At 37.3% G+C, this 12,571-nt stretch overlaps 1 protein-coding gene across 1 annotated transcript; it reads right to left on the bottom strand.

Moving 5' to 3' along the window:
* Positions 1–169: 169 nt before the first annotated feature.
* LOC122640211 (nudix hydrolase 2-like) lies at positions 170–12,122 on the bottom strand. The gene is made up of 8 exons (XM_043833366.1): positions 11,938–12,122; positions 11,557–11,622; positions 11,281–11,418; positions 10,631–10,759; positions 10,479–10,513; positions 10,106–10,214; positions 411–599; positions 170–244 (listed from the first exon to the last, which is right to left on the bottom strand). The coding sequence occupies exons 1-8, from the start codon at positions 12,094–12,096 to the stop codon at positions 170–172; spliced, it is 900 nt and encodes a 299-aa protein (XP_043689301.1). The 5' UTR covers positions 12,097–12,122.
* Between the last annotated feature and the right edge of the window lie 449 nt (positions 12,123–12,571).

Below are 12,571 nucleotides of genomic sequence, written 5' to 3'. Positions count from 1 at the left end.
CAATTGCCTTGAGCAGGAAGAGGATGGGTATCCCATTGCATTTTGTTTCTGAAAGGATAGGGAGGATCTTTAATCCCTTTTATTCCAAGTCCCCACCTTTATAGGTGCCCACATATACAGGCAGTCGCAGCATACCAAACAGTATGTTGTTTTGTGAGAAAATGATACATCAGTTAAAATTGGAAAGAACAGGAAAAATGACCTTCACACTGCCAGCATCATATGCCCTTTTACTCTCTCCTCCCTGAGATGTGGACAACTCCTTGTATATGAACCATGCAGTGCCCCCTCCTGTGCTCCCATTGGCTTGGCTTGTGAGATTCTATCGCCCACCAGCAACCTGTCAATCCCCTGCCCTAAATAAAACTTTTGGACAGTACTTTTTTCTAGGAATGATCACAACTACGCTGGGGCTCATTCAGATCACGGCTGTTCAAGTACAAATCAAATGGCTTTTCTGAAAAAGCTGAAGTTGTAAGCACCGGAGAAAATCCAGCATACCCTTTATCAATCTTCGCAATGCAGATGTCACTCAAGTACTTTGCTAGCTTATGATTCTGAACAAATGGTTGCGCTGCATAATCCTCAATTGGTATCCACTGGAAGAACCAAAATAAACAAAAAACGTTAGGAATTCTCATACACCTTTTTATGGTGTATATATCCTGTATTTCTACACAGGGAAGCCTTCCCTCCCAGTGAATGCTACACATGGAAAACGAAGGATCAGAGAGCCACATTTAGATTGCTGCACATTCAATTTTTTTATCTCCGTTTTAATCAAAGATTGACAGACTGATTGATTTTACCCATCACCTAGTGTGTTCCTTTTGATCCTGAGAAACTACAACATTTCAAGTCGACACTGTATATAAGATGGTTTTTCAAAAGAGAATGGGGCCTTAAACAGCCAGGGCAGCCATACATTGTCCGGGCAGACAGTGACCCTCTGTTACAGGATGCTGAGTTATAAAAATGATAACTTATGGAGAGAGAGAGAAAGAGAAAGAGGAGATCATTTCAATTCTGTCGAAAAATGTAATTTTTAGTGAACCCCTACAATGTACCATGCCCCAGTCATGACTCATGACCATTCCTCTGCTAGTTCCTATTATTCTTTTCTTGGGTAAAATACAATTGTAGTCCAAAATGTTTGGCGAAACAACAAATGGGGTCCCTCATGTTTCAAAACCTATGGTCTGAAAATCTAATGTTTGTGGAAACTATGATCAGGGTTCCTCTGCTAGAATGATGTTAGTCCAAATCCTGAGATATGCTCATGGGATTTTTAAATTTTCTTGAATATGACTGTTCTACCGGTAACCCAGCCAAAAGAATCTTCCAAACTAGTTACAACCTTGATCAGAGATAGTAACCAAGGGTCTTAGTAAGAATAGAGACAATGATCATCTAACTAGTTAGGAGGTTGTTCTGACTGTGCAAAATAATCATCTTCAAGAAATGTGGAAGTCATCTTGGACTTCATTCTAATTGGCCCGGGGAAGAAGGGAGAACTCTCCTAGTTTCCCCAAACTTGAGGGACCCCAACTGTAGTTTCTAAAACATGAGGGACCAAATCATAGTTCCCCCAAACAATAGGGACCCCAACTGCAATTTCAGTGCTACATCATATTCTTCTTTCTTCCTTCTCTTAGATCAAAATTGAAACTTGCAAAAAAAGAGGGGAGGGGGGGGGGGAACCATAACTATAGTCATTGTAGCATCAAAATCTCTACCCCCCCCCCAAAACCCCCAAAAAGCTCCAATAAGTCCCAAAAGATTAATTATTCCATTGATGAAATCTGCAAATATTAATTTTATTTTGCATGGAATGAGGACTTAGTTTTTGCTTAGAGCTATTAAAATATTGTAAACTATGAATTACCTGTGCTGCCTTGATCTCTACTTCTTGCTTCTGGATGTCAAAGGAGAGGGGTCGCAACATGCAAACAAAGAATAAATCTGACTTGCCAAAAAATGACTGGTGACTTTGCCTGTGATGTTTTTAAGAAAATTCAAAGCCCTGATCAAAAGTGGGAAAGAGATGAGGATTGATAACAGTCTACATAACCTAATGAAGGAAATCTCAGTGCCTCACCTCAAAAATATCTCTCACCAAAAAAAAAAATGGTGTGTATTACATTCACCTCTCAGGAACAGTCAGTTGCAGTCATTTCTCATTCTGCCAAATTGGTGTCCAGAACCAAGGATGAAAACTTACATCATCCTACCATATGACAGAAAGTCATGGCTTCTGTGCACATGTGCGCACGCACAACAGGCGCACGGCACACACACGCGTGCTAAGAAATTTGAAATGTATCTACTCTGTCAGTACAGCATGGAAGTCTGTCATGACAGCTTTATTTGATGATGTAGGGTAGGCTAAAATAAACCAAACACTAAGAAACCTACAGAAAACAGAATCACAGTAATCCAAAACACACAAGAAACTTTGACTAAATAGAACTCTAAAATGATGAACCCGCTGATAAAGGTGAAAATAAAATATCCTAGAGAACCTCCTATGGGGGTACTGAAGTGGTAAAAATATCAAAGAAAGTTAATGGTTGGATGATGAGAAAACGGACATGGACAAAAATTAGTTAGTCACAAAAACAGTAAAATAGTAAGAGAAAACTGATATATCATACTAACCAGCCACCTGATGAACACAAGATTTATGTCAAATGGAGTAGGGATGGAGAAGAGTAACATAGTTTAACATCAGCCCCAACTGAAGGACAGATTCTTAGAATCTATCGGCCGAAGTTTAAACTAGGTTGTTGTCCAACACGAGATAACAGACATCATAACAGTGCCAGAACAACTGACAGAATATGAAGGAACTTATAATAGTTTTAGGAAATTAAATAAGAAGGTTATAACTCACTTAAGGATGTCCACGGTAGAATTATTATATTGCTGCAGTGCATTGCAGAAAAGAAAACACAAAAGAAGGAAAAAAGAAGAAAAGGATATGACCAATAGGTATCATCACCTATGGCCTGTGGTCTCACCACCCTCCTCCCTCCATGGCTTCACCACCTTGGCTGCCACTTGCTTCACCACAAGGGCTGTGACTGATTCACCACATAAAGCATAGTTTTCTCAAACATCAAATCTGTGGGTTAGCTGCCCCTTCCTCTTTATTTATAATAACCAATGGCCATAATACAAAATTAGTAACCCTTTTTTTTGTATGGGGTTACTTGGCTGCCAAGATATTTAAGAACTTCTACAAAGAAGATCTCTTGCTATTACAAAAATTAGAAACTTACTAAAATAAAAAGAGACTCTTAGTTGCTACTACTTTTAATGACCAAGAGCCTACAAAAGAATAGAAATGTAGACTTGGTGTGGGTCCCATGAAGCCAGCTTGTGTGGGAGAGATTTGGGGCTGCAAAGATCTTTTAGTAGTTACTATTTTGTTTTAATGAACAGTACCACATGAACAGTGTTCTTCCTTGAACTGCGTCATTCTTCCATGTGCTTGTAAATTTAGGTTGTCCATCTCACAAGGGAACTTCAAAACTATCCAACAGTTCCTACTTGCTCTTGTCCATGTGTAAAATAGAGAGTGAACCAGTACCTCACCTCTTCCTGTATATGCTGCTTGGCATTATAGAAGATTGATAGTGCCCCTTCCCATACATTACTACATAGGATTTGCACTTGTGTGGGTGTGAGTGTATGTTATGAGCCCATTTTTATCTCCATATGGCAAGTAGTGCCTGCTCTATATGGTTAAAAAACGGCAGATGTGAATGTGATGCTAGTGTGTTCAGTATATCTCAAGAGTACCAACAGTATGACAAGGCAGGAAAAATGAGGCACTGGAGGGGCACCAACTGACACCATCCCATTTGTAAACTTCTTCCCGGACAATCATCAGATATTAAGTACATACAGGCACTGGGGAATAGGATTGTAGCACTGTAAGGAAAGAGGTGTCTAACCTTCTTGATGAGAATAATGCTTTCAGGTTAAGCATATAAAGAACAATGTAAGATTAAGCCATCCTTACCTAAATGCCAGTACTTCAACAAATTCTGTGTCAATCTGCCACATGAAGAAAGGTAAAGGTTTTAGCAGGATATAGACCTTTGATGTATATAGAAATAGTACAATTGAACATTTATTTGAAGTTCAAAATTGCAGATTTTGTATTACTTACTCCTGTCTCTTCTTTAACTTCCCTTACTGCTGCTCTACAAATATCTTCACCCTGATGAAAATGTCTGTTAATAGTGAAAAAAAAACTGCATATTTCTTAAGTCTCTGTCTGGTTGCAAGTTAAGGGAAAAGAAGGGAACTGAAATAAATTTAAAAAATATGGAAATTTCTACAATCATAATTGTGTAACTAAAATTCTTAGAAAATATGGCACTAAAACCTTTGAAGTTGATTCTTATTTTACTAAATTCAAGGAATTTGATTGAACAGCAAAGTAAATATTAATTACTAAATTTAGAAAATTTTAATGATACACAATAATTGTTGGTAATGATTAGAAAAGTTTTCATCATATTTTTGTTTTAATTTCATTTTGCTTCACTTCCCAACCAACCACATGAAGCCTAAAGGAAAATGGAAGATTATCAATCCTGAGATACATACCTCATCAACAACTCCAGTAGGGTACTTCCAAATACCTGTGGCCCGGAACCAGCCACTTTTCTCCTGTACGACCAGCATCTACCAAACAGTGGAATTAGAGGATCCAAAATTAGAAGGCAACTGCTAGGGGTTCACAAAATTGAATACTGAGGGATCTTATAAAATCTAGAATTGATACACTAATTTAAAACTAAAATAACACAACCTAAAATGAGGACATGGGCCTGTAAAACCTATGGTACAGGAAAGACAGATTTGTATGAACAAAAACGCTGGTACCAAACCAACTGGAATATTCAAATCAGTATAAATAAAAGGGAAGAATTTTAACACTTTCATATGAGCATATATAATCAGATATTAGGGAGGTTGATTCCACAAAAAATAACTTTTTAGACTATTTATATACAATTAGAATGTAACCATAACGATCAGGTCCATAGTATCCTTATGGATAGATAGGATAGTTACAATAATCCAATCAGGTGTTTTAGAGGATTTTCCAAATGTTGGCTCTTAATCTCCTTGAGTGCATCATACATATTAAAGAAGTAGAGAGGCCACCTCGAGTTTTGTGTTGATTTAATTAGAATACTGTGAGACACAAACTGCAGATGTAGTACCTCTCTTTTATCATTTATCACACAAGCACCAACAGTAACTCGGTGTGAAGCATTTGCAGGTATAGTATTAGGAGTTTCAGGAATCCAATATGCAAGCATCAAGTATTTTGGCTCAGCATGATGGTACCAGAACCCCTCCTGCAAATTGTAAACATGAGTTGAAGAAAAATATAAAGGATCTATCAATATTAAGAGAATATTAAAAAAAAAAAAAGACTACATTAAACTCAACATTAGCAAGTACATTATGGAAACACAATCAGCCTTTATCTTACCAGTATACTATGCTTATCGAAAACAAAAGCAATATAAATAGAAATAAACAGTTATTTTAGTAGCAACTTTGAGAAGATCTACAGATGAAACACGAGATCTATTGAGATTAAAGAATCAAAAATCAATTATATAACTAAACTCTGCATTCTTAGTTACTTCTGTGCAGATGTAAGCAACATACTGAGATACCTTAACAGCAACTTCAACAAGATTTACAAGTTCAATGGGCAATTTAATCCAAACACCTTTCTTACCCTGCAAAAATGGATCAGAAATTACTCAGTACTAACAACAAAGATTAGGACAATGTAGTAGATTGGAACCATGAAACACAGACGATACATATCTTCAAGGGAAAATACAAATTTTTTTTTGAAGCAACAGAAATTATCAAACTTTCAGGTTCCAACACCACCAGTCCTGCAAACAGCAATTCTTGTCTCGTGGTTCAAACAAAATAGAAGAGAATTTGATTGGAATAAGACCTCTTGCTTCCATGTTGATATTGAAGCTCTGAGAGTAACAACAAAGACCTGAGAATCCAAGGGGTCCTTCATATCTACAATGACACCTCCATATTGATCCTCAACTCCATGAAGTAGCTCATTTGGTTGTGCAACATTTCCAGATACAACATGTTCCATGACTGAAGACGAACTTACTGAAAGTGATATGTATCTGATATTGAGTGGATTCACAGATTTAACCTTGAGACCTAAAGTTAAAATAAGAGAATTTATCAAAAAAAAAAACACAGTGCATCCCATACTAAGTATAAAAAGAGTGTCTCAGTGCACGAGGCTCCCGCTACTGCAGGGTCTGAGAATCCAAGTGCATCCCATTCTATAATCTTGTTTGGATTTATGCTAATTAGGCACCAAATCCATATTGATGATTAACAATTTTTTTTAAAAAAAAAAAATGCTTAATATGGCCCCTATACTGGAATAACTCCATTTTAACAACCAGGAAATCGAGCATCTGCCTATTTGTAAGAAGGTTTTAAGCAGAGAAATTAGAAGCTTAAAAGCATAAATTTCCAAAGTAATACCAATGAGGCAACATTCGGCAGTAAGCAAGTGAACCATAAATGCTCTTTCTTTTGGCAGTAAAATGAACAGACAAGAACAGATCGACTTAATAATGTAAATTTGAAATCAAGTAAGACCCCACTGATAAGAGTACAAAATCCAGTGGAAATTTTAGACGAGGAAGCGATTACAGTAATATGATTGCCTCAATTATGCACAACTGATACAAAATGCGAGATCACATGATAAATTAAGGAAGAAAATAATTAAGAGCACTGAAGATCGAGACAAATATCTGAACATATTTTCTTCAAAGCGAAATTATCATAGAAACTTTGAACCCCGGGAATTTATCATAAATCTTTTACCGTCGCCAGGAACTTTGACCTTTGAACACAGTAGAGCTTTCACGCGGCGAAGTTGAATTATGGAAAGCAGAAATGGTTTTCGAAACTGCGGAAGAAAAGTTTTTTAAATTATCTGTTCACGTAACAGAAAAATGTTTTCTTTTTCGGGATTGACAAAACCTATTACTGTCAATTTGTTACCAAACTATTTTTATGTTTTGATTAAAAATGGTATTTATTAATAATTTTGTTAAATAAACAAAAATAAAAAATAAAAAAAATACCACAGAGAGGCTTAAATCTTTTCTTATTGTCATTTGCCACAGAATAAAATGTTAGCCTAGTAATTGGATTTGGCTCCTCTCATGCGCCTAGGGAGTGCCCGCATCCAACAGTGCTAGGTTGTTGTTCGTGCCCAGCAGCCCAACACCAATTGATGCCTCACTAAGCACTCCCTAGATGCTGGGCTCGCAGGAGAGGAGCCCAGTCCGTAGGAATTAGACATTGAGCTCCTCTCTAAGGAGCCCAAAGCCCAGGGGGTGCCTAAGGGGCATCCAACGGCTGGGCTGGTTGGATGTATATCAGGATGCGCACAGACACCCATCCCAGAGCGAATCCAATCAACCCAGTCATTGTGATGGGCGCTAAACAGGAATCCGATCCAGGAATTACGGGTGCAATCGGTAAAATTGGGCTGCAGTTTTAAAAGGCGTTTTTTACCTACTGAATCACCAATTGGTCTCAAACATACGTGAAAAATGCCAATATTTTAATGAAAACAATTAACAACTCAATTCTGAGTAATCTATCAAAAAAAGAAAAAAACTCAATTCTGAAGAAGAACAGTTGAGATGAGACTGTTAGATCTCAATTTCAGCTGTTTGGAACTGTAGTCAATATTCTAGTTGGAGGGGGGGGGGGGGTTCTGTTTGATTTTACTTATTGTTGTCTGCAGTACGGGATGCATGGGATGGCTAGCCAGATTACTCTGTTTAATTGGAACATTCTTGCCATGTCTGTTTTACCATGTATTACTCTGTTTAATTCTATTTTGCCATTTTGGTGTTTAGAATGGATTGTGGAATTTGGAATAAATTGTGGGTATTAATATGTGTTTTGCTTAAATGTTATAGTTTCTTTGAACTTTGGATGCAGACATTTAAGTAATAATTTTTCAATTTTTTGTGTGTATAATACCTTCTTTTGATCTCGCAATGAAAAATATAAATGTTTAAAAACCATACAGTATGTTTTCGTTTTTTTTTTTCCGTCCTCAAAAATGTTTGACCACATTTTTATCATCCTGTATAGTATTTTAGCCGTTTTAAACACGCCATCCCAAACAAAGTTTTTTGTCATTTCCGTTTTAGTTATGATCCCAATACCTAGCTCCATAGTTGTCCCCCTGTACTATGCCACCCTTTGATGAGTCCAAAACCAATTATGATTAGGCAACAAAATCAAGTTAAGAAGAAACCAGGGCAGAACTGGAAAACAGGGATAATTTAAGAACGACAGGTCAGGATCTTTCCAAAATTTAAAAAACGTTGCAGGAAATTTTAAACTTAACTTGTTAAAGGCATTATGAGTAGAAGAATTAGTACTTCCAACAATAGAACAATTCATCCGGGTTTCACACCGCAAAGCGTTCGATTGGATCAGACACCAATCGGCCTTGATCACATACAAGGGATTTATTGATCGAACACAAGAAATCTTCAATGGAAAAAAAGCAAGCAAAGCTGCAGTCTTTTCTTTCATAAAATTGTGGCTAAAGAAGAGTGGGATTAGGAGATGCCATCGGTTGTTTTTATTAGCAATAAAAAGTAAAGTTAGAGTGGGATTGGGATATGCCTAACCGACTCTAGCTGCTTACATAACACAATTAACCTCTATGTTAATGTAAATTAATCCAACTAATAGCTTAGAAATAAATAAAAAATTGCAACTTAAATTGAACCATGGTTCAATCAGTCTGAACCAAAACAATTGAACATGAAATAAAACTAAGTAAAAAACAGCAAAAAAACCCAGGTCATGAGTTGGTCTTGCTTGGTTTTCTTCCTATACAGATGAAGTAGTAGGTCTTCAGATCTGCATCAATTATTTGCTTAGAATGGTCATACGGAGCTGGGGCTAGTTCAGATCATGGCTGTTCATGTACAAAACAAGTGGCTTTTGTTGTGACGCTGAGACTGTATGCACCGGAGAAAATCCAGCATACCCTTCATCAATCTTTGCAATGCAGATGTCAGCGAAGGACTTTGCTAGCTCATGTTTCTGAACAAATGGTTGCGCTGCATAATCTTCAATTGGCATCCACTGGAAGGATTAAAAAAAAAAAAAAAAAACATGTTAGCAATTCTCATGTTACAGGTTCGAGTCTCTGGAAACAGTCTCTGCAAAGCAGGGGTAAGGCTGCGTACATTATGACCCTCCCCAGACCCCCCTAGTGATGGGAGCCTTGTTCACTGGGTGTGCCCTATGTATTTCTACCCAGGGAATACTTTCTTCAACATAGGACGAGTTGTCCTCCCAGTGAATGCTATTGACATTAGAAGTATAACTGAATACCTTTGTCTCTCGCCCATAAGTTCTCGTATCAATAAGAATTCTAGTTCTTACTGTTCATATGTTATGGTATGAACATACCATACCAACTCCTACGTGATGAAAGAAAGAAGATGAATTGTTCTTTCAAATGGCAAACAAAGGATCAGATCGAGAGCCATTTTTAGATAGCTCCACTTTTGATTTTTATGATTGTTTTGGTCAAAGATTGACAGAGTGATTGATTTTAGTCATCATTTAGCTCACTCCCCTTAGGTAAAGTACAATTGTTATCCTAAATGTTTGCTGAAACCACGAATGGGGTACCTCATGTTTCAAAACCTATTATAGTCAGAAAATCTAAGGTTTGTGGAAACTATGATCAGGGTTCCTCTGCTAGAGTGATGTTTGTCCAAATCCAGAGATATGCTCACATGATTTTTTTAATTAAAAATTCATAATTAAAATATGGCGAAAAATTCTTTGCATGGGATGAAGGGACCAGTGCCAGATACAATGAGGGGGGGGGGGCATGAATGGCATAATTAAACCCCCCCAATGTGCCAGCACGAGCTCTCATTGGCTGCAGCGTGCACGTGGCACCTGGGCTCTCATGCAGAGAATGGTTCCCCTTAAAACATTGTAAACTATGAATTACCTGTACTGCCTCGATCTCTACTTCTTGCTTCTGGATGTCTGAGGAGAGAGGCCGCAACATGCAAACAAAGAGTAAATCTGACTTCCCAAAAAATGACTGGTGACTTTGCCTGTAATTGAAAAAAAATCCAAATATATTAATTACATGGGGTTTGGGCATGTGTGGGTGGATGAGTATGCATGTTTGTGGCGAAAGTGTTTCCCAACTCGAACCCGCGACCACTAGGTCGCAATGAAGCAACCTTACCATTGCACTGAGGCCCAGGCTCACAAGGAAAACTGTTCTATATGGTTAAGAAACTGCATAAGAAAATATATAAAAAAATGCCTATGCAATAGCTCAAAACATGCTAGTGAAATTAAGCCATCCTTACCTAAATGCCAGTATTTCAACAAATTCTGCGTCAATCTGCCACATGAAGAAAGGTAAATGTTTTAGCAAGATATAACCCTTTGATCTATATAGAAATACTACAATTGAACATTTATTTGTGAAGTTCGAAATTGCAGGTTTTGTATTACTTACTCCTGTCTCTTCTTTAACTTCCCTTACTGCTGCCTTACAAATATCTTCTCCCTCATCAACAGCGCCAGTAGGGAACTTCCAAACACCTGTGGCCCCAAACTTGCCACTTTTCTCCTGTACCACCAGAATCTACGAAACAGTGGAATTCAGGGATCCAAAATTAGGAAGCCATTGCAAGGAGATCACAAGATTGAATACTGAAGGATCTTATAAAATCTAGATTGGATACACTAATTTAAAGTAACACAACCAAAAATGTGGAAATGGGCTTGTAAGAACTATGATACAGAAAAAGATTTGTATGAACAAAATGCTGGTACCTAACAAAGGGGAATATTCAAAAATGAGGAAATGGGCTTGTAAGAACTATAATTTGCCAAATGTTGGCTCCTAATCCCCTTGGGTGCACCATACATATTAATGAAGCAGAGAGGTTCAGTTTTAAAGGTCATGCTTGGCGCATTGGTCAAGTGTTCACATTGGTCACAGGTTCAAGTCCTGGAAACAGGTGTAATGCTGCGTACATTTGACTCTCCCCAAACCCTGCTAAACACGGGAGCCTTGTGCACTGAGTACAGCCTTTTTAAAGAGGTTTAGATTTGTGTTAATTTAATTAGAGTACTGAGAAACAGAAACTGCAGATGTAGTACCTCTCTTTTATCATTTACCACACAAGCACCGACACCAATTCTGTGTGAAGCATTTGCAGGTATAGTACTAGGAGTTTCAGGAATCCAATACACAAGCATCAAGTATTTTGGCTCAGCATGGTGGTACCAGAACCCCTCCTGCAAATTGTAAACATGAGTTGAAATAAAATATAATGGATCTGTCAATATTAATAGAACAAGAAAACTAGTTAAATATAGTGTAACAGCTTTAAGATGATTTAAAGAAAGATGAGAAAAAGAACAATATTGAGATACCTTAACAGTAGGTTCAACAAGATTTATATGTTCAATGGGCAATTTCATCCAAATACCTTTCTTACCCTGCAAAAAATGTAGCAGAATTTACTCAGTACTAACAACATAAATTAGAACATTGTAGTAGGTTGGAACCATGAAACACAGATGATCCATGTCTTTTAAGGACAAATACATTGTAGTGTTTCTATGGGGGAGCGTGCGTGGCCCCTGCGCATGCACGGGACCAATGGTTTTCATGCAAAAACATCAAGTGGGGCAGTCATTTTGCATTTCATGGGGGGTGGGGTGATCATTTCATCCCTATGTGAATAAATAATTTTGCCTAGCCATCAGAATATATAGAAAAAAAAAAAGAAGAGAATTTGATTGGAATAAGACCTCTTGCTTCCATTTTGATATCGAAGCTCTGAGAGTAGCAACAAAGACCTCGGAATCCAAGGGGTCCTTCACTTCAACAATGACACCTCCAAAGTCATCCTCAACTCCATGAAAAAACTCAACCGGTTGTGCTTCATTTACAGAGACAATATGTTCCATGACTGAAGACGAACTTGCTGAAACTGATTTAACCTGGAGACCTAAATTTAGTATAAGAGAATTTATTAGAAAAAAAAAGGATTATAATGAAAGAAAGGTGACACTTCAATCTATAGTGCAGCTCATACTAAATCTTAATGCTTAATATGGTCCCTACAGTACTGGAATAACACCATTTTAACAACCAGGACATCGAGCATAAATATTCTTTTGATAAAACGAAACAAGTAACCACAAATCAAAACGAACATACGATTTAAAGGGGAAAACCACGGGGCAATTTCGAGAATAATCTACTAAAACAAATAAAAGATTACAATGATTTATCTCTCAAGTTTATGCCTAAATTTGATATCAAAGAAATAACAAGCATTCGGAAAGATTACAAAGTTACCTTACATTTTAACGAAAATGCTTCTCCAAGAAACAAAATTTTCCTTTTTTTTATCAGTAAAGTTGAAACCCTTTCTCTTCT

Source organism: Telopea speciosissima, chromosome 9 (genome assembly GCF_018873765.1).
Source record: "Telopea speciosissima isolate NSW1024214 ecotype Mountain lineage chromosome 9, Tspe_v1, whole genome shotgun sequence".
Lineage (NCBI taxonomy): Eukaryota > Viridiplantae > Streptophyta > Magnoliopsida > Proteales > Proteaceae > Telopea > Telopea speciosissima.
Note: the sequence above shows the minus strand (reverse complement) of the source record. Positions and strands in the feature narration are given on the sequence as shown.

Excerpts from the sequence above, each read along its gene's own strand:
- LOC122640211 (XM_043833366.1), bottom strand. The coding sequence starts at position 12,096 with ATGGAACATATTGTCTCTGTAAATGAAGCACAACCGGTTGAGTTTTTT. Across the intron at positions 10,215-10,478 it reads GTTGAAATACTGGCATTTAG|GCAAAGTCACCAGTCATTTT; the intron begins GTAAGGATGGCT and ends TTTCAATTACAG. Across the intron at positions 600-10,105 it reads TAGAGATCGAGGCAGTACAG|TGGATACCAATTGAGGATTA; the intron begins GTAATTCATAGT and ends TGGTTCTTCCAG.